A 25261-nucleotide genomic window follows, 5' to 3' on the forward strand; every position below is an offset into this window, starting at 1 on the left:
GCAGTGATTGACATTTCTTGATAAATTTTGATGACAAGGTGTACAAATACGAGGGCGAGTATAATGTAAGTGGCTTGAGACATGGTAAAGGTAAGGCTAGATACTGCAACGGTGATTGCTATGAAGGTGACTACTTGAATGGAAAGAGACACGGCCAAGGAGTTTACACGTTAGTACCTTTTGTTTCTGTTTTTCTGCAAATTATTCACGTAAGCCGTAGTTATTATTATTATTATGTTATTCACTCTATTGACATTCCTCAGTGATTAAATGCTTTGTTGAACAAATAACTTTTTTACTCTTTTGAGATCTTTTTCTGGAATAATTGAATAATTTGCTTCGATCTTGTTGGAAGATCATTCCATGCCTTGGGCAGAGCAACCTGCATATATCTGTCACCCAATTAATAACTTTCTGTCGTGATTGTTTTATTTGTTCTTACGATTCTATTCATTTATCCTCGTGAAAGGTTCGCTCAAGGAGGTGTGTATCAAGGCAGTTGGAAGGATGGCAAGAAACATGGATTCGGAAAGTTCTGTTACCGAGACGGCACAAACTACGAAGGTGAAATAAAAAAGTTTGCTATCACTTAGAACTCTATTTTATCAATTAAATTTTCACTAATAGGCGAAATTGACAAATAATAATTTCCAAAGGTCATTTTTGTGAGGATGTGAGGCAAGGTTGGGGTAGGTACTGCTACAACAATGGCGATGTTTATGAAGGAAACTGGATGAATCAGAAAAGACACGGGCATGGCGTGTACGTCTACAAGTGTGCCAAGTTGAAATATGAAGGCATATGGAAGGAAGGATACAGAACATCCGAGGGTGTCATCACTTACTTTGACGGCTCTGAAATAGCCTCGTCCAAACCGGTTAGAATCAGTTGTATAATTTGTTACATTGAAAATAGGATTATATATCCTTTTAAGATTTACTATTGTTTTATGATCATTGACAGTTTTTTAAATACTTTTTGACAGCCTGTGGGAGCGGGTGAGTCGTTTAAATTATAGTTTACATGAAAGTTGTCAAACGGCAAATCAAAAAACATTGAATTTATTATTACTTTCTGCAGATGATGAACCAACGAAAGATGTGGTCGTCCAGGTGCCGCTGAAGGATGAAGATGCAAAAGTTAGTGATAAATGCGCGCCGCCCGCTGCTGTCGTAGTCGAAACTCAACCGTGTTCAAATCAGGATCAAAGTGATGACTACAAATTGAAACCAGAAGATAACGTACCAAAATGCATTGAAGAAACCGTAAAACCAGTTGAAGATTTTAAATGTGGAACGCCCACGGCTGAAGTGAAGCAAGTTGAAGAATTTAAATGTGGAACATCTTTGGCTGAAGTAAAACCAACTGAAAATTTAAAGCGTGAAACATCGTTGACTGAGGCGAAACCGGCTGAAGATTTCAAATGTGAAACATCGTTGACTGAAGTGAAGCAAACTCAACAAGTTGCCGACGAATTGCCAAAAAGTGAGACAGGAAGTTGTTGCACGACAAATTTTCAATGCGGAACATCTATCGCCAGTGTACTTGATACAACGACAGGCCAAGTACCTGCTCAGCAAGAATGTGGACTTTGGCCGGAGAAGACGGAAAGTAACGTTGCTAACGATTTTAAATGTGGCACATCTCTGCACGAGGCTAAAACAGCAGAGCAGAAAATTTCATATCAATGTGGTTTGTGGCCAGCACAGACGGCTAGTTGTTTAGTGCCAGAAGCAAATCAACCTGATTTCAAATGTGGTGTGTCACTGACTGAAGTTCCAAAAGTTTCTGGCTTTGCTGATGCCAAAGAAAAAGATACATCCGGTGTTCCTAAGAAAGAATCAGAATTCAGGTGCTCTTCATCCACCGTCGTTAAAACTGCAGTACAAGAGCCCACTGAATTTAAATGTGGCTCTTCTTTAACAAACGTCGCAAATAAACAACCCCCAGAACCTGCGTCCAATACAGATGCATGCGCCACACAAGAGCAACAAGTTGTACAAAGTAGTTGCAAAAAACAAAATATTGTTACACTAGTCCTTATGAATGATGGTCCCGGCGGCAAGCCAATTCCAATAAGATGCGACCCATGCGAGCAAGAAATCGATAAAATGACAGTTTTCGTAAAAATTGATTGCGAAAAAAGATGTGAATCGTCAATTTCACCGCAGGTGACAGATACGAAGGCCAGTGTGCCCTGCCTTGATGATAATCAAAAGAAGGAAATAAAACAATCTCTGAACAAACAAGAAGAATCGCCTTCAACAAATGAGCCCGCGGTTCCACATTACACAAAAAAATCTTCTGTCATGCCGGAAACTTTTGAAACTACATTACAGGATCAAATCAAGTTATCAACGCAGGCCGAAACTGGCGAGCTTTCGACTCAACAGACTAAAAAGTCTACACCCTCAACTGCAGTTAGACAGTCTGCTGAAGGTTGTCCTACTAACCCATCAGCTCCTTCTGAAGAGAAACCGTCCGTGGCAGCTGTTTCTCAAGGCAAGTCGTCTATAGCTGCTGCCTCTGAAGGCAAACCATCTGTGACAGCTGTTTCTCAAGACAAACCGTCTGTAGCTGCTGCCTCTGAAGGCAAACCATCTGTGGCAGCTGTTTCCCAAGACAAGCCGTCTGTAGCTGCTGCCTCTGAAGGCAAACCATCTGTGGCAGCTGTATCTCAAGGCAAGCCGTCTGTAGCTGCTGCCTCTGAAAGCAAACCATCAGTGGTAGCTGTTTCTCAGGGCAAGACGTCAATAGGAGCTGTGTCTCAAGGACAGCAATCTGTGGCAGTTGCCTCTCAGGGAAAACCCTCTGTAACGGCTGCTTCTCAAGGAAAACCCTCTGTAGGTGCTGCTACTCAAGAACGACAGTCCGTAGAAGCTGCTTCTCAAGAACAGCAGTTAGTTGCAGTTGTCGATCAGGAAAAACCTTCTGTAACGGCTGTTTCTCAAGGAAAACCCTCTGTAGGAGCTGTTTCTCAAGGACAACAATCCATAGAAGCTGCTTCTCAAGGGCAACAGTCCATGACAGCTGAAGCTCAAGAAGATGCCCCAGTAACTGAGGCTGCTGCAACCGCTTCACCTAAACAGTCAGAAGGAACTGGCTCGGCAAAGCAATCAAAAACTGGTTCTGATGCATCTAAACATTCTCAGGCAGGTGATCCTGCTATTAATGAATCTAGACAGTCTGATGGAGCTGCTGCAACAAAACAATCCACCGCTACTTCAGCTAAACAATCTGTTCCAGTTGCATCAGCCAAGCAATCTGCGGCAGGTGCTTCTGTGGCTCAGCAGTCAACCCAAGAAGGAACTACTGCTGCTAATGAAACTGCTGGTGAAGCAGCTGATGGTGGTGCAGCAGCAACTGGTAGCATGGCTGAGGAAGCAGCCGTTATCAGTGAAGATGCAGCCGGTGCTGGTGAAACTGCTGCTGCTGCTACTGGTTCGAAGAATGTTTCGCAGATTGAAGCCGAAAAAAAGTCTATGCCTGAAAATGCGTAGTCACGAAAAAAATGAAGGCTATATTTTGAGATTTATTGAAAATGTCGTTGCAAGCATGCTGTGATAATTTTCACTTTTGAACATCAGTCGAAGATATCCACTTTAAATAATGGCAAATAAATTTATTGGACAAATGAAAACAGGCGAATACATAAGCGACAACATCAGAAACAACATCAAAACGAACGCGAAAATTTTTAATTAATTTTTTTTGTATTAACACCTGTGATAGATAAGATGCAAGTTTACTTCCACGCAAATACGTATATATACATTCTGAACAATTTAATAATAAATTTAAGTTTTAAAATTTTTTTAGAATCAGTTTAACATCGCACACATCAATTTATTTTATATGCATTTATATTAGTAAAAATGGAATAAACGTGACGAACAAACAAACTTTACGTAGACTTATTTTCATTTTTAACATTACGTAGCGAGTATTAAAGCAACGAATAAATATCACAACATGTTGGTGGATTGGTTGAACACGAGGCGAAGCGTTCACATTATATAAATTAAATGTACCAATAACTAATGTTGATATATTTAGCTATGCAAGCACATATGTTGTGTACCGACAATAATAATTATTGTGTTTAAAAATCTTAACTCGAAATTAATGAATATCATTCTTCATGAATTTAGCTACAGGAAAATTGAAAATAATTTTTATTATTTATATCGCAGGAGAGTTCAGTTCCGAACACAACTCGAGACGATGTAACCAGCCAGGAATTGGAGTTCTCTGAGAACGATGCTCTGGTCGAATTGGATCAAGATAGGAAGTTCGATGAAGATGCAACAGAGGAAATCTTACAGGGAGAATTAGATGATGAAAATACGGTGAACGAAGAAGTAACATCGGACAAAAATCAAATGAGTGATGATGGCAACAAGGATGAATCAACAAATGAGAGAAATAATCATACATTTGATGACGACAACAAACCCACTCAACAAGATCGAGATGAAGTGCGCCGGTCAAACGCCGAAGAAGGCAATGTTCCTACCGCTAACCCTAACCCTACCGCTAAATCTTCTGGAAAAACATCTTCAATTAAACATGCTGGCAGTAAAATTTTGCCACCAAATAAATTATCTATGAAAAAAAAATCTTCGACCAAAATGCCAACAGAGTTTGGTTCTATTTTAAAAGAATCCCAACGATCGAATAATGCAGAAACCGTCGGAGAGGCTGTCGAATTGAATGCCAACAAGAAATTTCAGCAGGATAATGTGGATGCCGCTGTTGTGGGAAATGACAAATTTTAAATAATGAGGAGGCGGAGAAGGAGGAAGTAATGGATGAGACGACGATGACCTAGTTGATGATGTCATGAATTGCTGCTAATGGAGATCGAAATATTGAAGAATTGTTTTCACTGTTTACTTTTTGTCGTTTTGTTTCTTTCCAATTGTTTGTTGTTGTTGTCGTGTTTCGGTAGAGTTAAGCTTTTATATATAGCGTTAAGAAAAAGTTATTACTTATTATTATCATTAGAGAGGATGTAATTCATATTTTGAAGTTATCTAATAGTGGCCGCATGTAACGAATTTTATTCGTCAAATACTATGCTGGCTCGTTGTACAGTTCTTCGTTGTCGAGTCTGGTAAAAGTGTTGGAGCGTTTCAGCGGTTGAGATTCGTCAGTCGGTACATCATCGACGGTCGCTATGGTTGTTTTATCATTTTCATCAGAAGGTTGGTAGTTTTCTTTTATCGGTACGTTGTTGGAATTCGGACTGTCCTCGTTGCTGTTGTTGCTCGTGGAGATGTTTGGGTTGCTGTCAGTCACCGTAAGAGATGCGACCGCTTCAGAGGTTTGTTTCAGCTTTTTCAGATCCTTCGTGTTTGACGTTGATAATGCTTTTGAACTTCTTGCACTGGGTATGGGCTGAAAATGTAAAAGTAAATATGTTTATACAATATTTTACAACAGGTGATGTAAACCAGTAAATAAACTTGAGAGAATAGGCAGAAGGAAACCTGTTTGGATGGTGATTTAACGGGACTGGGACTCTTATCGTTTGAATTAGTGGCGGGTCCCTTGAAAGCTGTGGATGGTCTTTGAGGGGTCTTCGTAGCATGAGAGGAAATGTTCGTTGGCTTCGCGGGACATGATTTTGCTGAAGCTGTGATAATCGTGAACAAATGAAATATTCATCATATAGGCCTAACCGATGTTTGTGGAAAAATTTATATTGTAAAATATTAATCGTTTTATTTTAGTCGATCAATTTAGTTTAACAACTTATTTAATGGTATGATGAATCAATGATATAACCTGGTCTTTGTGGCGTAGTCTCCTTAACATTCGAAACAGCGCTCAGGTTAGATGTATGTTGTACAGATGTAACGTTTCCATTACTGTTACTTCCACTCAATTTCGCAGTTGACTTTTCACTCGTGGAGGTCACTAATTGATTGACGTCTAGGGGAGGTACCTTTATATTTTTAATCTTTTTTTCTGGAGGCCACTGATGTCTTATGCAGGAAAGTCTGAAGTGATGGATGTCGAACGGGGATTGGATGATGAACGTGCTGTTGAGTCCGTGTGGCCAGAGGGAGTCATGTTTCAGGATCAAATCGTTCTCCACTATCTGCATTATGTCCGGTCTTTTATCTGATATTTCGAAAATATTTAGGGAATGAATTGTTAGTAATTTATTTTTTGAGATATCCTCAACATGTATTTAACAATTGAATGCTAGTTTAATAAATTAGCTGACCAGGCGTGTTGATGAAGTAGAAGTCCCAATCATTGACCAGACTAACAACCAGCAACGAACCGATAGCCGAATGTGCAGATCCGTCGAATGCTGTCTTGAAGAACTCCGCGCACTGTCCAAACACGCTCTGGTCGCATTTCTGCACTATTTGGAAACATGATTTCTCCCTGTGTTTCAAGACGTACATGCCACTTTTTTCAATATTTTTATTTATAGAATCATCGTTGTCATGGCAACCGTCGTTATGCCTAGACAGCCAGTCACGTGTCTTAGCAACGAGGATCTCGAGTAACATAGCGGGCTTGATTTTACCGACCGACAGACCGGATTTTTGTTCGCCCCACCACCCGCTCTTCAGGCGAACGTCGATGGAATCAACTCGTCTGCACTGCAGGATCTGCTTGTAACAAGTCGAAATCTCGTCGAATCTTCCTCTGTCGCTTGCGTCAAATTCGTCGTCGCGCAGATTTAAGGTCTGCACTGCGCTCATAAGTGACGTCACTTCCTTACTGCAGCAGGATGTGTCGTCACGGTTGCCGTCGATGACGTACTTGCGGAATTTGAAGTAGTCCATGGTCTTGAAGGTCACCTTCGAGGTCGATGACATCTCGAAAGATGAAGAGAAGGAATGAGAGGAAGACCCAGAGGAAAACCAACTGATAGGCAATGAAGAAGTTGATGACGACGATAATGATGGCGGTGCTGGTGATGACGAGCTGGTGAAAGTTTAAACGAATTCCTTTTCTTTCTCTCTCTCTCTCTCTCTCTCTCTCTCTCTCTCTCTCTCTCTCTCGTTTATTGATGTTAATTGATTTAATTATACGGGTGGTGGGTTGTTTGTTTTGTTGTCTCCATAAATCTTAACGTTGTTGTTAATAATTGCACTGCAATATTGCCTCTCGTTAGTGACGGGCTGTTGTTCTTGTCATTATACGTTAAATTTTGTTAGGTTGCATTTGACGTACAATCATTTGTATCCATGTTCCTGACGTGTATTATGCTAAATAAATAATAAAAAAGATGGAAAAATGGAGTTTTTGTCGTTGAGGTGATGATATTTATCATTCGCGTTAGTGTTGGATTGATAATCTTTTTGTTGTTAATGCTGTTGTTGTTAATGTTGTTGTTGTTGCTTTTAATGTTGTTGTTGCTGGAATGAATAAATTAACCGGATGATCGTGCACGAAAGATCCTGGAAAAATATAATTGAAATCATGCAAAGTAATTGAAAAGATAAAAAATGATTACCAACAAACACACTACGTACGTTCACATACATGCATACATACATACAACAATACATACTTTCCAACATGAAACTGAGTATTAAGGTTCTGTTTTTATCCTTATTTCGAAATATTGTAACCAGAGGCCTTTATATTGAAACGCAGACAAATAGCGTTGTGTATGTATGTATGTTATATAGATGTATGTAATGAGACGACCTTACAATAAAAACATATTGTTTTTCATCGAGAGGAAACGAAAATAAAGCTGTATGTGTGAGAGAGAGAGAGAGAGAGATAGAGAGAGAGAGGAAATAGAGAGAAAGATTGAAGATAAGATGATAATTGCCATGGTGATTTGACTTGAAACTTCGAGAAGAAATTAATTTTAGCATGGACACACACACACAGGCACGTTACAATAAACTTATGAATTCTGTAAAGAAGAAATAGGTTTCCAGAATAAAAAAATTTGCATTGTTAAATTAAAACGACAGAAGATTCTGTCAAAGTTAGCATCAAAATCAGACAAAACAACCACAACTACAACAACCACAACAACATCAACCACAACTACACCAGCCACAACAACATCAACCACAACAACACCAGCCACAACAACATCAACCAAAACAACACCAACTAACTGTCTCTTATTTATTTTTAGATTCGCTTAACGTCCATAACATTAATTATATATATAATATAAATTGATGATATAAATATTATAAGTAAATTATGACAAACTTAAAATGAATTTACATTAATATCCTACCAATGTAATCATATTTTCTTAATTTATTTTCACGAAAACACACAAATTACAGTAGTTATCGTTAAATTTAATACTAAATTATTAATTCTTCATGTGTAAATTTTATCCTTGTCTATAATTTTTTTTATAATGTTACAATGCGCGTCTGAAAATTATGAACGGGCTGTTACACTGAAACAACGTGTGGAGTATATATTTTATGTGTGTGTATGTACAAGTACATATATGTGTATATACAAATATACACTATATATATATATATATATGTGTGTGTGTGTGTGTGTGTGTATTTATGTAAAAAAGTTTATTATTTTTAGGTTTGCTAAGTGTGATGCTACGAAATATGACGTTGGTGGGATGTTTATTTACAAACTTAACACGACTACATATCAATTGTATATGGAAATTTTTTACACCACAGTCTTCTCAATTTAATTTCATTGCTATATCAGGATCTAAAAACACTTTGTGGATTACACTCACACACACACACAGACACACACACACATATATACTACACAACTCTATTGTGAGTCAATAGAGAAGCAAAAAAATACACACATACATTCATTCATACATACATACATACATGCATGCATACATACATACATACATACATGCATGCATACATACATACATACATACATTTACTGACACAGGGCAACTAATGCTTATTCATACGAAAAAAATCAATACAAACGTACGAAGAGGCTTGTTGTTCTTCTGCTTCGTTTACAGCTGCTGAAATAAAAACATCACTCTGTAAGTTGGGGCTATTATATATTTATATATAACGTATATATATATATATATATATATATATATATATATATATATATATATGACTACGTACACCTGTTCGTACGATTTAATCCTACGAGGCAGAAGAAAAGATAGAAAACCAATATTGTCGACTAAATAGTACAAATCTGTAAATTCATACATTGCTATTCTTAACTTAGGAAAGAATTCTATGGCACCTCCTGTGCAAATGAAAGAACCAAGCAAAATAGTTTTATATTTTTAATAGAAATCAAAAATAATGAATCATTTTGAAATAAAGTCAAGTCTTAGTGTAGCTTTTAAAGAGTTTCATAAGAAGATTTATCTTCGAAACAGCAACAACTCGATATAGTTTAATTTAACGCAATTCACTTACATTCATTCATATATCGAAAATTATAAAAATTGTAAATTTTGAGAATGTTTCAGTCAGCCTAGACACTCGTTAAGTTTGATCAAAGTCAACTTTTCAAACATGTCGTCAGATAGTTTATTCCTGTCACGATGTCTCAACGAATACAGCACCACTGAGCAACTTTTCAACGATGGAATGGAAGTAGGGTACCTCACAAAACCTTTCTTGATTGGGCTGTAGGTGTCTAGCTGCTTCACGCTGTTGTCCGCGTCTGACAGGTACGACTCACCCGGACGGCACGTATTTATTAATCCAAATTCATAAACTTATATGATGTGAAATTTTGGACAAGCTTCACACCTGGCAACGATCTTGTTCTCGAACTCTCTGACCACTGTAAAGAATCTTCCGTCCATTAGAGCCGCCAATCTTCTCCCCTCAGACATTTCTTCGACGGACCCACACACGACAAGCACTACAACTACATTACACACACACACCACTCATTCTTACATTCATTCACCGTGCCTCCGGGTTCAATGTACATGAGAGCACAAGATATATATCGTGCTCTTTAGATATATAACATGCTACTGCATCTACATGTGTATAAGCTTAGATGCGTGAACACATGATATATCTGTGCAATATAAATGGTTTTTTTTCTGATGTCGAACTTGAAAAGGAATTCAAAACTTGCATTGAAAATCAAAGTTATTTTTTTTAATTTTAACAAAACGGAAAATGATTTTAAAGAAATTTGATCCCATCTTGAACACAACATTTCAAGTAGGAACGTATTTTGGAGTGATTTCTAATACAAAATTACAAATTAAACTATTTAACTTAGAATGAATTTTATAATTTGGAATGGATTAGACAAAAATTATTGAAGCAGGTGCTTTGATAGGTTCAGTATCATCAACAGCCGTGTAGAATTTGTGCCGTATCACAAACATTGTTTGAAGCAAATATTTCAAATGAAAGAAAAGCGAAGAGGTACGAAAAAAACACAAGAACACAAACAAACCATTGCTTTGAATCAATACTTCTATAAATAATAAACTTCTCACATATGATATTCATAATAACATTGATGAATGTGATGATGAAAATTATAAACACCATCAATTCTTTTCTATTTCTTCTTCATCTTCCCGCTCTAAGTTTCATTGAAATCAATGACTTCGAGTTTATCCTGTAATGTTTACATTTGTAAAATTAGCAGCATTATCATCATAATCACCATTACAATCACGGCTCACCACAAAACCAGTTGTGGTAGAAACTGATTAAGATAAGTGAAGAACAAAAATGGCTGTCTGGCTATCCACACTTCTTGCAACTTATTCACGATGGCCACCAACATTAATTCAGCACATCTTGATGACGTCATCTTCTTTACCGACTTCTCGTTGGACGGCTGGTAACGATAACGTTAAAGTGATGGTGATAAAGCCGAATATGACGATGGTAAAACGATTCATTGAGATGACACGATGATGATGAAAATTGTGGCAAAATATGAAGAATTAATTAATTATCCAGCACATCATAATCATTAGAATATTCATTTTTCATCATCATCACCAAGGTGTAATTTCGCCTTCAACAACAATATTGATATTATCACCACCCTGATAAAACTGACTTTAAAAGAATTACTGATGCAATTATCTTCACATTTTGTATCAATGGGACCAGGACAGACGATGGTGACATCTATGTTGTGCTGTTTCATTTCGCAATACAAAGACTCATGCCATCCCTGTTCGAGTTTTTTAAAAGGTGATTAAGAATATGATATTAGGGATGACCGAAATGGACAAAAATAAAAAGAACATAATCAATGATTTAACAATTTTGATGATTGTAATGATGCAGCAATGACAATGAAGATTATAAAAAAAAGATTATAAATATGATCAGCATACATTGATAGCCCATTTGGACAAACAATAACTTGCGGAGTATGGAAGACCTATGAACCAAAAATTAATCTAATTATCATTCACAATCATCTCTTAAATGAAAACAATACTATATAAAAAATATCACAAAAACCAACCAAATTTGCCAGCCAGGCTACTGGTTACAACAATGTGGCCACTCTTCCTTTTAATCATGTCAGGCAGAACACATTTGACAAGTGAGATGGGTGATAAGACATTCAAATCAATCAATTCCTTATCAACAGAGATGTCTGTGTCTATTATAAATTCTCTCTGGGATCTCCCAGCATTGTTTATTAAGATGTCAATCTGAAATTTAATTTCTGGCTAATTAGTTTATTTGAAATAAACACATGAGCCGCAAGGTTTATTTTTACAGTTAGTAATAAAGTATTATAGTTAAACAATGTATTGTTTACAGACTTGATTAAATTTTTTCAACACAATTTGCATGGCCTCCTTATGATAACCAACATTTTTCACATCAAATGGAAGAACTAAGATGTCATCCTCAGTCAGTCGGCCAGTAGCTACAGAACAATATAGTATAGTATAGTGGTATTGCAGTTTTCAACATAAATTTTAATAAGTGAAAAATTCTGATTAGTTGAATTGAAATATAGTAAATTTAGTTTAATAAATTTTTTAGACTTTTAGAGAAAGTTTTTTTGGTATTAAATTAAGTATTAGTTATTTTTTTCTGCTCAATTTTTAAATTTAATTTAAAATTTTAAACTTACTTAGACACCTTTTCTTCACTTCATCAAGTGCAGCTTTATTTCTAGCAGAAAGAACCAACTTGCAGTTGGCTCTTGCCAGTTCGTAGGACAAGTATTCTCCAATTCCGGAAGAGGCTCCAGTAACCCAGCAAACTCTGCCTTTTAATTTGTCAATTCTGTTTCCAAACCTCTCTTTCCACATCAACTTCAAATCTCCGTCAGCAAATATTAATCTTATAATCTGGAGAGCCAGATATAGCAGTAAGATGTATATGGAGCAAATCAATAAGGCCATTGATTGATTGAAAGTGTTATCAGGTTATCACTTTTCTTCTCCTAATCAAGAAGTTGGCGCGGCCATAAATTATTTAGCACACACCACACACACACATTTTTATATTAATTGGGAATTCCGAAGTTCAATCAACACTCATGGCAGGTCATTTAGACAACTAAAACTTTCAGATATAAAACCATGGATAAAACATTGCAAATACGGATTTAACAATGTAACGTAAAAAAGTGACACACGCGGTGACAGATTTAAAAGTTTTGTTACTTGTTAAAAAATATCAATCAATCAATCAATCAATCAATCAATCAATCAATCAATCAATCAATCAATCAATCAATCAATCAATCAATCAATCAATCAATCAATCAATCAATCAATCAATCAATCAATCAATCAATCAATCAATCAATCAATCAATCAATCAATCAATCAATCAATCAATCAATCAATCAATCAATCAATCAATCAATCAATCAATCAATCAATCAATCAATCAATCAATCAATCAATCAATCAACCAATCAACCAATCAATCAATCAATCAACCAATCAACCAATCAATCAACCAATCAATTAGCTTGTAAAGCGCTATTTCCGCGATGTTCAACATCGCTCCTCAATGAATTTTGAAAACAGATGGGTCTTGAGATCCGCTTTGAACTTCGTAAGTGATGGAGAAGTAGTCAGAGAAGTAGGTAGGTAGGTAGAGAGTTCCAGAGAAAAGGGCCAGAAAAAGCAAAAGCAGATTTGGCAAAAGAGTGTTTAACACGAGTTAAGAAGCGAAAAGAAGACGATCGTAAACCGGGGCGTTTAGGTTCACTTAATACATCTGATAAGTACTTTTGAAATAATTTAGATTGAGACTTATACATAAATGTACAAATTTTAAAAATTATTCTATATTTTATAGGTAGCCAGTGCAAGAGAACAAGATATGGAGATTTGAGAAAAGAAAGGGGCACGAGCAACTAGACGAGCAGCAGCGTTAAAGCTTTACTTAAAGGATAGAATGTGTAATATTTGGGCTATTTGACATGCTTGGATTGTTGGCTTACGAAATTGCATGAATTTTAACGAGCAAGCTATATGAAATATTTACTTGACTTAATATGCTTAAAACATTGTAGTAATTCTATTTAATTTTATTTAATAAAATAATAAAATTATGTATTATTAAATTATTTTGTTAATTTGAATAAAAAAAATGCTTTTGGTCCGGTGAAATCCGGTGGCCGACTGAAGCCGAAGGTTGGCTTACTAGGATTGAACTATAGTCACCCTTTTTTTACACTATTCAATCATGTTAAACATTTGTTTGCTTATGAAATAAACGGCCTAAATAAATCAAAATTGTTATTTGAACAACTATATCTTCAATATATTCAATGAATGTTTTACATTCTCGTAGAAACTGGTTGCTGAAATCATACGTTGGCTTAAAGCAGTGGCTTACTGGGTTTCAAAGAACTCTTATGATAGCGGTTTTTTGCACATGTAATGCTTTAAATAAATCAATATATTCATATCACAATTATTTTTGTCAATATAAATATAGAAATTGCTTTTGTCTGGTGAAAAACAGTGACTTACTGAAGCCGTAGTTTGGCTTAATCGGATTTTTTTTTTCATGTATACAATAAATACTATAAAATCAATCAATCAGTCAGTCAGTCAGTCAGTCAGTCAGTCAGTCAGTCAGTCAGTCAGTCAGTCAGTCAGTCAGTCAGTCAGTCAGTCAGTCAGTCAGTCAGTCAGTCAGTCAGTCAGTCAGTCAGTCAGTCAGTCAGTCAGTCAGTCAGTCAGTCAGCCAGCCAGCCAGCCAGCCAGCCAGCCAGTCAATCAATCAATCAATCAATCAATCAATCACCAATCAACCAACCGATCAATCAATCAACCAATCAATGAACCAAATTGAATGAACCAACTCAACGAAAAAAAAAATAAAAAAATATTTGCAAGGCCTGTTCAAACTCGAGAAAACACTTAACCGTGCATATCTACAAACAATTTCGAGATTTTAGTAAAGAAAGAAAAACACAATAGTTTCTTTTATTTGAATTCATTCAAAAATGAAAAGTGACGGTTAATTAAAATTTTAAAAACGTCAATTTTTTAAAAATTCGTATTTTAAACAAACAAATATAACAAAATATCAACCGAAAAAAATAATTATTATCCATTATTATTATACACTCTCCTTAGTAGTTCTCGAGAATGATTCACGTAAAAATAACATTTAGTAAGAACAGTTCACAGCATATCATAATGACTAAATCAAATAAAATACTACCACACAAACAAACATGATGTATGTATTATGTATGTATGTATGAGCAACCGCTAAAGAACCCACCTAAAATATAAAAAAAACAACATACACACAAACCACAGATATTCAAACTCTATATAACTCTATATAATAAAATAAATAAAAATGAAAAAACTATAAAAATAAAATAAATAAGATCAGACAAAACAAAACAATTAAAAAAAGTGAACGGCATTTAGTGAGAAGCCCCCTCGCCACGTCAAGGCAGCCGTTCATGAGGGTGTTAATAATAAGTGCAGGCGTCTCAAATTAGTTATATAAATAATCCTATCTACCTATTCAGGTGCCTTAGCTAATAACGTCTAAGCCTCAACTTACCTATTCATTACAATTAAGCCCTAGCTTACCTAAAATTACAAAACTCAAGAGCCCAATTCATTCGCCAATCGGCCCCACCCCACCACCTACATAATGCCTTGGGCTCCAACTTAGTAAAAAAAATGTATAACTTAAACCCTAAATCTATTAATGAGTATGTGTGTACAACGTAGCCTTAACTTACCTATTCATTACATTATGGCCCTAGCTTACCTAAAATTATAAAACTCAAGAGCCCAATTCATTCGCCAATCGGCCCCACCCCACCACCTACGTAATGCCTTGGGCTCCAACCTAATAATAATTTAAACTTAATAATTAACCTACCTACCGATACACTTACAACATTTAATTTACATTACAAGATTGTTCTTAGAATTACATCATTGCCCTTAACTACCTATGAAATTAAATTACTCTCAACCTTAGTAATAATAAATTAGAATGTGTAATGAAAATAAAATTACGCTCAAATACTAACATATGTGTTTGTATGTATTTGTGTGTGTGTGTGTGTGTGTGTGTAATACGCTGATGCGTGTAATGTGGGTGCAAGAAAAAATAGAAGCGATAAACTTATGCGCCTACCTATTCAACTACATTAGTGTTGGATGCTTCCTATCTATCCTACCTACAAATAAAATTACCCCTATCTAACTTACCTATATAGCTAACTAATGTAATGTGTGTGTTTGAGTAGTTGTGCTAAATGACGCATCTTAAATAAATAAAAATAAAAATGGTAAAATAGAAAAAAAGACTAAAACGTAGAGAGTAAGACCTGTAAGAAAAAAATATATACTACAATCAATAAATAAAAACCTCGCTAAAACCAGGAACCACCGCGTACCTGCTGAATATGTGGTGTGAAACAAAAAAAAAACACAAAACAAAAATCACACCACAAAGTAGAGTAAAAGAATAGGAGTCTCTAACCTACCTATGTAACTAAATTACCTTATGCCCTAGCCTACCTATATAATAAATTAATTTTTACCTCACCTACCTATGCTTCATTAACTTAACTCAAGACTCATGAAGAAAGAGAAAAAGGAGTAAAACAGAACATAAAATACTACCACACAAACAAACATGATGTATGTAATGTATGTATGAGCACCCGCTAAAGAACCCACCTAAAATTAAAAAAATACCACATACAAACACACAAACCCCAGATAAACATACAAACTCTATATAACTCTATATAGCCGCGCAACTCCATGTAACCGCGCAAACTCTATATAACTCTATATAACCGCGCAAACTCTATATAACCGCGCAAACTCTATATAACTCTATATAACCGCGCAAACTCTATATAACTCTATATAACCGCGCAAACTCTATATAACTCTATATAACCGCGCAAACTCTATATAACTCTATATAACCGCGCAAACTCTATATAACTCTATATAACCGCGCAAACTCTATATAACCGCGCAAACTCTATATAACTCTATATAACCGCGCAAACTCTATATAACCGCGCAAACTCTATATAACTCTATATAACTCTATATAACTCTATATAATAAAATAAATAAAAATAAAAAATTATAAAAATAAAATAAATGAGATCAGACAGACTGCTTCAAGCGAGGCAGTACACCTGATCTGATTTTCATGTTGTCTCAGCTCCTATTAACATCATTTCAATCATTCACATCTGTAAAAAACTTAATTAATTAAGTGCTACACTATTATACAGTCTTAACCACAATGCTAACCGTACCAAATTGGCGTCATCAAAGGGAAGCCTTCGAAACTTTTTGATTGGCTGTATAACCCTGCTATATTGCTTTTTATTATAAACAAATAATGTTATTAATTATTTGTATACATGGATTCTAGTCACTTTATATATATATAAATATAATTTATTATAGGCTAATATAATATAAATTCATTATAAAAGCAAAAGTAATCAGTGTTATATATGTACGCACGCAGTTCAAATTTTTCGGGGAGAATTCAAAATAGTTTGAGACCACACCTTGCTTAACATCCGATTCAAACCGAGCCAAGCCAAGCCAAGCTAGGCCAATATGCCTAGATTTATAAGGGCTTTTATATTAAAATTATATATATACATATAAAAGCAACAGCAATCAGTGCTACATATGTAAGCCGCAGTTCAAATTTTTCGGGGAGAATTCAAAATAGTTTGAGACCACACCTTGCTTAACATCCGATTCCACGCCGCCAAGCCGAGCCAAGCCAAGCTGAGCCAATATGCGTAGATTTTATATTAAAATTTTGCTCGCTTTATATACGAATATCCCATTATATATATAAATAAATAAATATATATATATATATATACATATAACTGCTTAACATCCAATTCCAAGCCGAACCAAGCCAAGCTGAGCCAGTATGCGTAGATTTTATATTAAAATTTTGCTCGCTTTATATACGAATATCCCAATATAACAAAGTCTCCATCCTATTTTAAAAATTTTCCTTGATGCTTTTTAATCAGTCAGGTCACAATCATCATCATCGATATAGCGATGAATTGAAATTTTTTTTTAAATTGTTGATTAAAGTAACTAATATATATATATATATATTTTTTATCTACAATATTCTATAAATTCTACCGAATGTTTTGCGTTAATATGTTTGTAGTTTGTTTTTACGATTTTTCTCACTAAAGTTTTCTGGTGAACGTTTAATTTATTAAAATTCAATTTTAAGATGCGTGTAGTTGGTGTTCTGGTATATTACTTTGATGTTGCTGTCGAGGATTTCACGGCTTATAGTGATTGGGTGTTGAATCCAAATGAGATTTGATAGCACCACTCTGTTTATGGCATCGTAAGCCTTCTAGTCAGTGAGGTAGTAGTAATCCCGATATATGAGTCATGTTGACGTGCACAGCCGTCAAAGGGGCAATTAATATATTATATATATATATTAAAGTTTAAATTTTTCTGAGAGAATTCAAAATAATTTAAGACTACACCATTACACAATTTGAATGTGTAATTACATTATAAATGTATTATAAATACGTGTATCTATCTATCTATTTCTTTCTCTATTTAATTTTGCCTGCGTATATTTAGTTCAATTTATTTGATAGGAGTTGAATATAACCTTTATACCGGCTGATTAATTACCATACAGTAAAATAACTATTGTTAACATGACGTCATTTCTTCCGATTTCGCAACAAATTACCCACCCAATTTAATAAATTTTATTTGATGTTTTTTAATTAGTCAGGTCACAATCATCTTCGATATCGCAATGAAATCAAATTGAGAATTTTTAAAATTTTTGAAAAAGTATCTTTATTGATTTTATACTACTTTGATCAAAAAGATACTGTTTGATACATATAACCAGAATAAATTAAACAGCGTTCGCTCACTTTCAACGGTCAAACAAGGACGTTATTTTGCTGAGGGAATGTTCGATTTAATATTATTTCACTTTTGTTGTCAGATTATAAATCGGACAAATTAAAATGAATAATGTTATTTTATTAACCAAACAATCGTGACGATCTTGCACTAACGTAAAAAGGGAAGAGGAAAAGTAAAGCAAAGAAGTACCAGTAATAATAAATTAAAACATATATATATATTAATATTAAAAATAAAACTATTTAAAAATGTAAAATGTTTAAAATAACTGTATATATCTAATCCCCTTCAATACTCCCCCGCAAGAGGTGGAGCCATTCAAATGGAAAAAAAGTTTGTTTCTTGAGTTGAATTTGATTTTTCCACTCTTCGTTGAAGATGTGGTTAGGTGAATTTTGAAATTCGTAATCAAGTGTATGTTAACACAACGTCGATCGTGTGGATAAAGACTCGTAGAGGTAAGTGCAAAATTTTTTATTTCCGAGAAAAAAATCAATGAAGACGTGTAGAATCAATGGACAGTCTGCTATGTCTACACCAGTGTTTCGAATTTTTTGTAATTCTCATCAGGACTAGCAGACTGTTTAATGACAAAATATAAATATATCAATATCGTAAATCATATATGAAAATATTTACAAATAATTTACAAAATTAAGGAATAGATTAATTGAATTATTTACAAAATAATTTACAAAATTAAGGAGTAAATTAAATGAATTAAAACCGTCTATTAACGAAAATATTTACGAAATTATTTACAAAATTAATTGAATTATTTACAAATTAATTGAATCATTTACAAAATAATTTACAAAATTAAGGAATAGATTAAGGAATAGATTAAATGAATTAAAACCATCTACTAATGAAAATATTTACGAAATTATTTACAAAATTAAGAAATAGGTCAATAGAATCAAAATTATCTACAATGAACGAAACAAAGTAACTGTGTCATCAAAGTATGCCAATTATAAATTATAAATTGCAGGGTCATGATTAAAATAAGTATAAATAAAAAGATTAACATCAAAATTATTAAAATTAACGCGGAACCAATGAGAAAATTGTAATAAAAGAAGTAACGTGTAAAACAACAATAAGATAATCTAAAATTGAATTATAAATTGAATTATAAATTATAAATTATAAATTAGGATTAACATTAAAAGAAATCATTTGCAGGGAACAATTGTACGAGAAAAGTAATTGACAAAGTAATTGAAAAAAATCATTGGAAAGCAATTGAAAAAGTAGATGGAAACGTAATTGAAACATAATTGAAACATAATTGAAACAGCGTTAAACAATGCAAAATCGAATTAAAATTATAAAATTGAACAGCTAATTAAAACAAATAAACACATCAAATATATAAAGAACAGCTAAATCAGGAATTAAATAATAAAACAATTGGTTGCAGGGTCCTAATTGCAGATGAAAAAACAATGTCAAAAGAAACCAGTGTATAAATCAAATAGTAAGATAGATACATATAATATCGGCTATGTGGTATTCGAATTATATTATTACATACATATATGCGTATGTATATACAAGTATATGCGTGCAAGGTTTAAACACGTATGCAGTTATTTCAATTATGGAGACCAAGTTAATACCAATATATAATATATGAATCTTATTACATCATGCAATAAGTAAGATTATGAAAACGTTGCTATCAGAAAGCCGTTACCCATGCACTGACGTTAATTATGAATTGCAAATAACGAAACCTAGTAAAGTAGAATATATACAGAATAATAGGGTAGGATACTTACTATTTCGTATAGGTCCGTACGTAAAAAGCAGAAAAGTAGATAAAATATACTGGAATTAAATACAATTATTAAATATACGGCTAAAATTAGGGAATAAAATTGTTGATAAATAAATAACGGAACAAAGCAATTAGTAAACAAAAGTAAGCAATAATAAACAATACACAAACCGGGAAGTTAGTAAGGTCTAAAAATAATATCGTCGCAGTTATAATAATATCGTAGATGCGCTTTCTAGTGTTATGGGCAGTTAAAATCAAATATAAATATATGAAAGACCCAAACGGTAAATTTGACCCTATAGTGACTCTCAGATATACTAAAATATATAAACCCCAAAATAATACAGACCTCTATTGTCAAAAAATCGAATTAAGAGATAAAAATAATAAAATCAGTAACTAAAATTAATAACCACAAATACGAAATTCACAAACGGTAAATTTGTCCCTATAGTGACTCTCAATATACTAAAATATATAAACCCCAAAAAATACAGACCTCTATTGTCAAAAAATCGAATTAAGAGATAAAAAAAATAAAAAAATAAAATCAGTAATTAATAACCAAAAAATACAAAATTCAAAATTCACAAACGGTAGAACCCTCATATATACAGTAGACAATATCCCTAAATAAACAAATCATCGAATTCCACCACCTATCGTTCAGAAAAATCGAGTTAAGATAAAAAATTAAACGATAATAACACCATAAAACTCAAAATTTACGACAATTCTGAACTGTAGAGTCCTCATAATTAAGGTAGTCAATATACTTATAAGCATAATTAACCATAAACCATTATCCATCTATCGAAAATCGCAAAAAATTATAAAAGGGCAAAAATTCGATAAAATTATTATTAAAATAAACAAATACAGTAAACCCAACCGGTAGAATCCAAAACATTGAGGCCATCAACATATCTATACACCAAAACCATCATAAAGCGTCCCCTATCGTCCATAAATATCGAATTAAAAACCCATAAATAATAAGAGATACAATTATAATAATCAACAAATGTAAAAATTGAATCAAACCCGTAAAATCTTAGTTACTAAGGCCATAATAATACCTATATATACGATTCATCAAATGCGCCATCTATCGTAAAAAGTACAAAAAAGAAATAGAAAGCAAAAATGATAGAAACCCATAAGAACGAGTAATTACCCTAGAACTATACGGTAGAAACCTCTAGCTTAAGGCCCTCAATATGTTCATATACCAAAGATATCATAAGAAACCATCTGTTGACCAAAATTATCGATAAGAGCTAATATCAAAATATAATAAAACTATAAGGAACATCAATTACCCTAATTACCCTAAACCCAGATGGTAAACCTATAGCAAATAAGGGATAAATATATCTACCTATGTAACACCTCGAAACGTATCACCTATCGTATAAAGAAAACAAATTAAGAAATAAAAGTAATATAATATAATAATTGAAAGAATCTACAGGAACAATAAACCCAAAAGATAAAACCAGGTCTAAAAAGAAATTAATCACGGAATAATATACGGCCTAAGGGCCTCTTGCTGGTATTCACACACCTGACGTTAGTATCCTTACCATTCATTTTAAAAAATTCAATTAATTTACTTTTAAATGTATTAAGTCCATTCGAAAAGGGGACGGGGATGATGGTCTCCCTCTCCCTTACCTCATCATAAATATTGTACAAAGCCACCCCCAAAAACTCATTCATACTATCATTCAACCCTCCATTAGTACCCACATTATCATCATTAAATTTCATAAACCAATCATGCATCCTATACTCCTTAATTACATCACCAAGTATCCTCCTCATTTCCCTATACCCGTATCCCCTATTCTTCAAAACTATCATCAACATCCGTGCCATATACCAAAAAGAACCAAAGTCACTACATAACCTAAAATACCTAATTAATTGTGATCTAACTATTCCTCTCATCACATGCCTGGGATGGCATGAATCATGGTGTAACAACGCTAAATTATCAGTATCCTTTAAATAAACACAGGTATGTAATCTTAACTTATTCTTAAATAAAAATTTATAAATGGAAATATCTAAATAATTAATAATTCTATCATTCATACAACATTCAACCACTATATTATCCAACAAGTCATTTATTCCCTTACAAAAACCCCCATAGTCAAAGCATTCATTCACAACCAAGAAAATATCATCCAAGTATCGATGGTAGTGCAAGGGCTTAAAACGGTTAGTGATGATTTCATCGAAATTTCTTAAATACAGGTTGGCTATGGTCGGAGCATAGGCTCTTCCCATAGCCACCCCCATAATTTGTAAATAATATGTGTTCATAAATATAAAATCACTATTGTAAAGAGTGAAATTCAATAGATCAAGAATTAAGTTGTCCGGTCGGTGGGGTGCCTTCGTCTTCTTAAGTTGTCTCCTGACAACTGCCATCGCACGTTTGAGGTCGATATTAGTGTAGAGCGAGGCAATGTCCCCCGTGATGAAGATGTCTTCATGCTCGATCGGCCGATAACGGAGTTTGTCGACAAGCTGCTGTGAGTTGAGCAGGACATGGGGAAGATCATGACAACACACTCGAAGGTTAGTATCTATAAATTGGGCTATTTTGCAGCTGTCCGAACCCACATCGGACACTATTGGTCTGCCAGGTGGGCAGTTAGCATTGACCCATTTACTCTTAGGTTTGTGGATTTTGGGTAGCATATAGAACCTTCTGGGTGCGCAGTCATGATCAGGCAGTAATCTCTTCAGCGTGTTGTCGGAAATCTCTCCCTCTCGGTAAGCCTTGTTTAATCTATTTGAAATATAATTAATATTATCCATTTTCAGACTACCCTCCAATCTCCTATAATATCGAACATCGCTCAATTGACGAAGGGCCTCCCGTTGATATTCCGTGCGATCCATTACGACCATGGTGCTGCCCTTGTCAGCCTTGCGAATGACGATCTCATCATCCTCTCTCAATTTCATCAGGGTGAGCATATCATCATTAGTATGATTAGTTTTTAAAAAAGTACGTTTATTGTTAAATAACTTCTCATTAGTGTAACAAAACTCCATGAAGGAATTTATGAAAGGATCATCGTGAATGAACTTGCCAGCATCCTCAGGTTTTATGTGTTTTGTTTTTATTTCTTTATTAATAACATTCCTCATAAAATTATTAAAATCAAAAAACGTGGTATGGGAGTAGGAAAAGACAAACTTCATACCCCTACCCAATAGCTCCATAGCCTCCTCACTCAGACTCCTGTTGCTGAGGTTCAGTACTTCGAAACTGCTCTTCCTATCGAGCGGCAGCCAGGGTCCGGGAGCCCTATTCTGCCACTCGAGTTGGGCCCGTGTTAGCTAATGGTGTAGGGTGGATTGCGACTCCGCATAGAGTCGCTCCATCTGAGAAAGTACCGTGTCAGATCCCCTCCCATCACCTCCGAAAAGACTGGCTGTGTATCTCTCCATTATATCCTCATGGCGATCTGATATAATTGGCGTTTTAACTTTTTCTCATAATGATGTCGCTTTTGTCGCTGATAATGTCTTGTTTATCTTGTTTCATGAGATGTTGATGATGACGTTGTTGCTGAAAATGCAATTGCCGTTTTGGTTGCTGGTTCAAATTTTGTTCTGGCCTCTCATGCAACCTTCTGTACAGCTGCAAACGATTTCTAGAATGAGATGTGTGTGAGGACGATGAGCTATGCTCTGCTTTTCTCTTTCTGTGATGATCTTGCTGTTGCTAGTGTTGAACAGGAGAAGAAAAAAAGAGAACTGGAAGGAAAGAATCGTTCATGTGTAAATTTGCTGATGGGATGGGTAACATTCTGCTCAGCATTTTGCTATTGTGATTGTTGGATGTCATTTTTATCTTCGTTTTTGCTCAAGACAACTTTATTGGACTCTTTAGTGACTGCCTCTCTTCAATTTTGTTTACATTCATCAGATTCAAATTTATTTTAAATTTTTAAAAGGTTCTTTTTCTTGGAATTGCTCTAGTTTGGTTTATTTAACGTTGATAATAAATCTGCTTTTACAGAGTCGTAATCTGTTCCTCTTTGCACTTTTAATGACATATTTGAGACTATCACTATATCCAACGGCAGAGAAATTATTACTATTACTGTGTAATGTAATAATAGCAATACGTGATAGAATCTTGTTGTTTTTTAAACATCACATTTCACAATTGAAATTGCATTTCGGAATTCTCGAACCAATCTGTTGACGCTGTTTTCTTGAAAAGAAGTAATATGGCGATCAGGTCATCATTTGGTTGGAATATTTTGTTTACGTTTTTATCAAACCACGTAGATCTTCCTATTTCTTTTTAAGGCGGATTTTCTTCGTTTGAATCACGTCAAATTTTCATTGTTCAAATCACGTCGGGGTTAACCAATTTGTTGAAGAAATGTTCGATTTAATACTAATTCGCTTTTGTTGTCGGATTTTAAATCGGACAAATTAAAACGAACTATGTTATTTCATTAACCAAACAATCGTAACAATCGCGTACTAACGTAAAAGAGGAAGACGAAAGGTAAAGCAAAGAAATAGTAGTAATAATAAATTAAAACATAGATATTAATATTAATAATAAAACTAATTAAAATTGTTAAATGTTTAAAATAACTGTATATATCTAATCTCCTAAAATTTTATTCAACGATTTCGCCACAATATATTTATCCTATTTTATAAATTAAAATCAAATAGAAAATTTTTAAATTTTTAAAAAAAGTATCTTTATTCATTTTATTGTTTTTCAATAAGATACTGTTTGTAACCAGGTTGTTAAAATTTTAATTTTTTTAAATTGTTATTCAATGTGGTAATTCATTACTTTTATTTCGTACAAATTAAAAAAAAATAAAATCGAAATTACCGAAAATAATTAAAAGTTGAAAAAGTTGAGATTTTGTGCATAACCATAAAAAAGTGTTGTATATTAGTAAATAGGCCTCCCCTTGTATTTATCTATTTCTTTATTTAGTTTTACCAGCGTATGATGTTTGGTCAAATTTATTTAATAGAAATTGAATAAAACCTTAATACCGGCTGATTAACTCATAAATATTAATTTTTGAAAAAAGTAT

At 34.0% G+C, this 25261-nt stretch overlaps 4 protein-coding genes across 4 annotated transcripts; 2 read left to right on the forward strand and 2 right to left on the reverse strand.

The window, feature by feature from the left end:
- Positions 1–44: 44 nt before the first annotated feature.
- HELRODRAFT_144288 (hypothetical protein) lies at positions 45–832 on the forward strand (the record flags this gene model as incomplete). The annotated part of the gene is made up of 3 exons (XM_009021871.1): positions 45–169; positions 470–564; positions 657–832. Coding segments are annotated over 3 exons (396 nt in total), but the record flags the coding sequence as incomplete, so codon positions are not given.
- A 3140-nt stretch (positions 833–3972) lies between these two features.
- HELRODRAFT_162004 (hypothetical protein) lies at positions 3973–4778 on the forward strand (the record flags this gene model as incomplete). The annotated part of the gene is made up of 2 exons (XM_009021872.1): positions 3973–4005; positions 4194–4778. 2 exons carry the CDS (start codon positions 3973–3975, stop codon positions 4776–4778), a joined length of 618 nt encoding a protein of 205 aa, XP_009020120.1.
- Positions 4779–5076: 298 nt separating this feature from the next.
- Positions 5077–6842, reverse strand: HELRODRAFT_162005 (hypothetical protein; the record flags this gene model as incomplete). Its single annotated transcript, XM_009021873.1, has 4 exons — positions 5077–5400; positions 5493–5638; positions 5791–6129; positions 6236–6842. The coding sequence occupies 4 exons, from the start codon at positions 6840–6842 to the stop codon at positions 5077–5079; spliced, it is 1416 nt and encodes a 471-aa protein (XP_009020121.1).
- Positions 6843–10635: 3793 nt separating this feature from the next.
- On the reverse strand, positions 10636–12247 carry HELRODRAFT_65082 (hypothetical protein; the record flags this gene model as incomplete). Its single annotated transcript, XM_009021874.1, has 6 exons — positions 10636–10785; positions 11026–11142; positions 11309–11355; positions 11443–11635; positions 11750–11856; positions 12067–12247. 6 exons carry the CDS (start codon positions 12245–12247, stop codon positions 10636–10638), a joined length of 795 nt encoding a protein of 264 aa, XP_009020122.1.
- Positions 12248–25261: the final 13014 nt, after the last annotated feature.

Source organism: Helobdella robusta, assembly GCF_000326865.2.
Source record: "Helobdella robusta unplaced genomic scaffold HELROscaffold_3, whole genome shotgun sequence".
Lineage (NCBI taxonomy): Eukaryota > Metazoa > Annelida > Clitellata > Rhynchobdellida > Glossiphoniidae > Helobdella > Helobdella robusta.